General features: G+C 33.1%; 1 protein-coding gene across 1 annotated transcript; it reads right to left on the bottom strand.

Annotated features, from left to right (window-relative positions):
* Positions 1–557: 557 nt before the first annotated feature.
* Positions 558–1,865, bottom strand: LOC113042375 (eotaxin-like). Its single transcript, XM_026201188.1, has 4 exons — positions 1,724–1,865; positions 1,517–1,634; positions 1,340–1,414; positions 558–1,214 (listed from the first exon to the last, which is right to left on the bottom strand). Exons 1-4 carry the CDS (start codon positions 1,797–1,799, stop codon positions 1,190–1,192), a joined length of 294 nt encoding a protein of 97 aa, XP_026056973.1. The 5' UTR covers positions 1,800–1,865; the 3' UTR covers positions 558–1,189.
* Between the last annotated feature and the right edge of the window lie 3,320 nt (positions 1,866–5,185).

The following is a 5,185-nucleotide window of genomic DNA, read 5'->3' as shown; positions in this document are numbered from 1 at the left end:
AAACATAGATTGTAACCATTAATCTCTAAGTACAGCGACAGACACAAACACAGCTCTTCCTTCTTCTCCGTTGGAGCACAACAAGGCCACGCCCCCCTTTTGGTGAATTAATCTGGGCGGAGGTTAGTCAAAAAACTGTTTTAGTGACGTCATTACTGCAGGAACTAGAGGGATATAGTCCAAACGTGTCGTTTTTTGTAGGCGAATTCTGTTAAATCAAATATCTCGCTTGGCATTGAACTTTGAGCTTTAGAATTTTACAGATATTATTTATACTATAACAACAACATTACACACTAACTAAAGTTTAAAACATGGAATCACGAAGAAGGGGACCTTTAAAGAGTTCTACAGTAAAATATACACGGTAAGAGAAAACAAATCTATATAGAAAATGTTATGTCCCCAGGTACATAAAAATGCAAGTTCAAGGAATGTCCAAGTCCAACTATTATGTCTTTTAATATGAAGTGGCTTGATGCTATTTTGGTATTAGCATGAATTAAGTTGATAAGTCAAACATACATGAATAATTGGAAAAAAGACACAAGATAAAATACTTTCTCATTGTTAGCACTCATAATGTACCAATTTATTCATGCTCTGTAACATTTGATTATATATTATGAAATATACATAATCAGTAGTACAATGTACAATGCATAGCATAGCAAAAATAGCGTGAAGAAAATAATAAAGATGGTAAATAAAAAAATATGTCTTAAAGTCTGAAGTAGGACCCCTTGCACAAATTCAGAAACATGAACTTTTGTTGTTCCAGATGCAGCTATTCATTGGCTTCATCAAATGAAAAAAATTGCAGCTGTTCTCACACAAATCAGTCTAAAATTCCCTTAAATGACACCATGAAGTCCATTACTAGTACGTTGTGAGAAAAATATTTCAGTGTAAAATATAATATATACTAATATTTTATTTAAGCCACTTCTGTAACAGTCTCACTATAATTCAGTTTCTGAAAAAATAAAAAACTTTCACTCTCAAATTGGACAACATGTATTTGACAACATTAATAATATTTAATATATTCAATTGAAATATGTTTAAATTACAAATGTTCTTAATATAACAGAAAATTTGAATTTGTATCATATTTAAAATTTGTAAAATAACTTTGGAACTTGTAACTTCTTCAATGTGATGTGTTCTCATTACTTTGGTGTGGAAGTCACGGTTTTGTTTTTTGATCTCTCCTGTAAAAAAATATAATGTGTGAATACAAGAATACCACACTGAATGCATAACAATACATTTCATAAGCCATTTATTTTGTTACTAATTATTTCATGTTTCACCATACTTGTTAGGTTTAACTTACAAAAACTGCTTAACTTTCTCCTGCACCCATTTTTGTTTAGGATCACTGCAGGAATCGCCCCGCTCCGTCTTAAAGCTGTCAAAGAGAATGAAAACATTGAAAACACAGACATATAACATCAGATGCTGTTGATCTCTAATCATGACATGTTTTCTTTAGAAATGAACTGATACTTACATGACGGCCCTCACACATGGAAGACTTTTACGTTGAAGTGTGATATTGAGGATGGGATCGGTCACCTTGGCTGTGGAGACTTGAGTGCAGCATGATTCCTTCACTTTAATTTCTTGAGCTACAGTAAGACAAAAGAACTGGGTAAACCTCAATATTCTGCATTGTTCCATCAGACAGAATAATGAATGAACAGTTAAAGCTCTTCACCTGTTGTAGTCCAGATCACATATGCAATGACCACCGCAACAGCCAAACTCCTCATGAGGGTCCTGCGTGTCTCCATTGTCAGAGTCGATCTTCAGTGCTCACTTCTGGAGTCAGAGAGAATATATTCAAGTCTCTTACTAGCTCGCTTTAAATAGTCAATAAAGCAGAACTTAAACTGCATGAGCTGCGTCATGTCTGTTGCAGCCACATTTATTTTGGTAGATGATTTAATAATTTTTCTGGTTTATTACTAAATCAGCCTTTCGGTGTAATTTAGATTGGGAATGAGCTCATTTGTAATAGTAGGTGAAAATGTCAAGTGCTAAATTAATATTTGTAAATGTAGATGGGGGAATCTTGCATGATATTTAATTTATAACCTTGCTGTCAGTGATTTAATTTATGTAAATTTAGTGTATGCTGAAAAGGCATTTTATTTGTAATCTGCCGGTAGGACAATACAGCATATCAACAGAGAATTATTATTATTTTTCTTCAAATATGTCTTGTATGGCCGGTCAGTTGAAAAAACAAACAAACAAAAAAAATTAGGAAGGAAGAGCCGATTGAGGTTTGTTGGGGAGTTTTGCTAGCTGGTGCGATGACATGTAGGTCAAGTTTTTCCATTTCGTAGATAATCATACTGTCAGATTCTTCTGAAATGCTAGACACTATTTCAGTTTTCATCACGACGACATCCTTTTCTGACAGACTGGAACACAGTCATTGTAACACATCCACGACTTCAAGGCTGATTTTAAAAAGTCTGTGTATAAAGTAAAGGAATATATTCAAATATGGGCAACAGTTTACAATAAGGTATCATTTGTCAAAGGTACACTTCCAGAATGTGTTTTGTTCTACCCTGATTCACTACGGTAAGTGTTTATATTATAAACATATTATAAATAGAGAAAAGTTGGTCTGGCACCCAGGGTAGTGATAAGAGAGCACCCTAACTTTCAGGGTAGTGATAAGAGACATCAGACACATCTGCATGCAGTTTTGAATGATTATTGGGAATATAAAAAGAATGGAGGAAATAATTTTGGATGGAAATATGAACAGTGGGTCAAGGATTATTGTCTGGAGAATGAAGTAATCTGTCCTTACATGCCATTAAATGGTATGTCCGCAGGAAATGTCCTGAACCTATTGTTGAAATGATTCAGGATTAATTTTTGGAGGCCCAGGAAAAAGCTGAAGAAAGATATAGTAATAGTTATGAAATTTGTATTCTTTTATACAGATGTATCTGAAGATCAAGTAGGCATAGGAGTGTAAAGTACACGATTTAAGACAAAATAAGTTTAAGATTAAGTGACAAATTGTCTGTATACTCAACAGAATTAACTGCTTTAATAGTAGGACATTAATGGAATGCACAAATTAAGCCAGGATTGTATTGGATTGTAGTTAGCTCAGATTCCTCATTAGCTCTCAAAGTATAATGTCCACAAAAACGGATAAAGAAAACCTGCTAGTAGAAATTATATTTTGTACTACAGATTGAAAGCAGAGGGCATAATATTATACTTTTGTAGGGTACTGGAACATATCGGGGTAAAAGGGAATAAAACAGCTGATAAGTTTACAAAAGAAGCAAAACTTGAAGAATAGACCAGTGAGTTATCGTGAATCTTTTGGGAAGTCTAGTAGTGATTTTTATGAGCAATATGATTTTTTTCAGTTATGAGAAAGAACCACATTCATCCACACAGTCATGCAGAGCCGAAACACTAAAACAATGTTCTTCTGCAACATGCATGCAGTTTTGTTTCTTAACCAGAGGGCAAAAAGTTACGTGATGTGCACCTTTAGCGTACGTTAATCATGTCTCTTACGTTTCTTTTCAGGAACCCTGCCTTCTGATCAATGACAGAAATGAATCTTCCCATTATGAGGTAATATTTGACTCCTTAAACAGATTTTCAGGGGGTAATTTGAACCTTTTTTATTTTTAAATTTAAAAAAATCTGTTAAATTAGAATAATAGGACAATCAGGAAGAATAAATTGCCAATCAGATGAAATCAGTATTAATGAAAATCAAATCATTAAACTACAAAATTAAAGGCCCCTGTTCAAATGGCTGATTCATTCAGGAATGAAGCAAGTGACTGTCTTAAAGGAATAGTTCACTGTTAAATTATTCCCTGTCAGACCATTCAAGATATGTTTTTTTTTTTTTTTAGTAGAACAGTAAATTGTTTTCGCTGAAATCATATTCCTTAGAGATTCATAAAATGGAAGTTGGTAGCTGGCCATTTTTGAGAATAATAAAAAGCATATCAAAGAAAACTAAATTAATACCCATGGCTCTGGACGATATATGGAAGTCCTATGAAGCGAAATGATTGGTTTGTGTTAGAAATTGAACAGTATTTACACCTTTATTGCCTGTAATCTATAGCCATTGACCATGGTTTCTTCTTAAATCTAACTGTACTCTACTGAAGAAAAAACCTACATCTTGGATGACCTGAGAGTGAGTAAGTTTAATAACACATTTTTAGTCATTGAATCATTGACCCACTTGATTTATTTTGAAATGCAGATTCATTCATCAATATAAACAACTTTACTGTCTGTTTACTTGGAGGCTTAAAGCAACTTTGTTTGAACTATGTTTGTTGACGAAATAGAGAATCAGACGTGTTTAGTGTTCCTAAAAAGCACGTATCATATTTTTGTCCCATCTATTGCTCTGGTCATCATTATGTTCATCACTGCAATTTTGACACTGATCCCATATTTATATGTGGATGCCACTTCTGAAACTTTGCAGCATGTAAGTCACCACTAGTTCTCAAATTTTGAATAGCGCCAACACTGGGTGTGCGCAAATATTTTTTCACAGTTGTGTGCAGGAATTTGCAAATGCAGGGTCATTCAGGGAATCCACTAAGTAACATATTCTCAACACAACTAAAACTCCCTTAAAAAAAATAACATACAGCGCACAAAATTACGTTATTTTATTTATTTAGCATTTTTTAAGCTCATTTTGAGAAACTGTGTCATGTTAGTAAGTCTTTTAGAAATACTTTTAGTTGTTTTTAAACAACTTGTTTGGGGTTGTTCATGTTTATTTTTGTTTATGATTTCCATAAAATGTATCATTTGTTTAGTGATTCGTGGCACTTTATTTTGACTGACAAAGCATTATGACCTACTCTGTGCATTAGGTGCTGTTCTCCACTAGATGGAGAATATGCCATTACTGTAACACAAGATAGTTGTATGAACTATTTCTTTAATGATTCATCTTAAATATGATTAAATACAGTCCGAAAGTCTGGATGTTTGTGTCAAAAGAAGCACAATTTTAATGGTTATTTTCCAAATATTGCATTTTAATTTTAAAGCAGATTAAACAAAGCCATTAAACATCTGTTAACATTCACATAAGATAAAGATAAAGAGGATCTAATAGTATTTTTTTTTTTTTTTGCTTAAGTAA

The sequence above is a fragment of the Carassius auratus genome, chromosome 24, assembly GCF_003368295.1.
Source record: "Carassius auratus strain Wakin chromosome 24, ASM336829v1, whole genome shotgun sequence".
Taxonomy (NCBI): Eukaryota; Metazoa; Chordata; class Actinopteri; order Cypriniformes; family Cyprinidae; genus Carassius; species Carassius auratus.
Note: the sequence above shows the minus strand (reverse complement) of the source record. Positions and strands in the feature narration are given on the sequence as shown.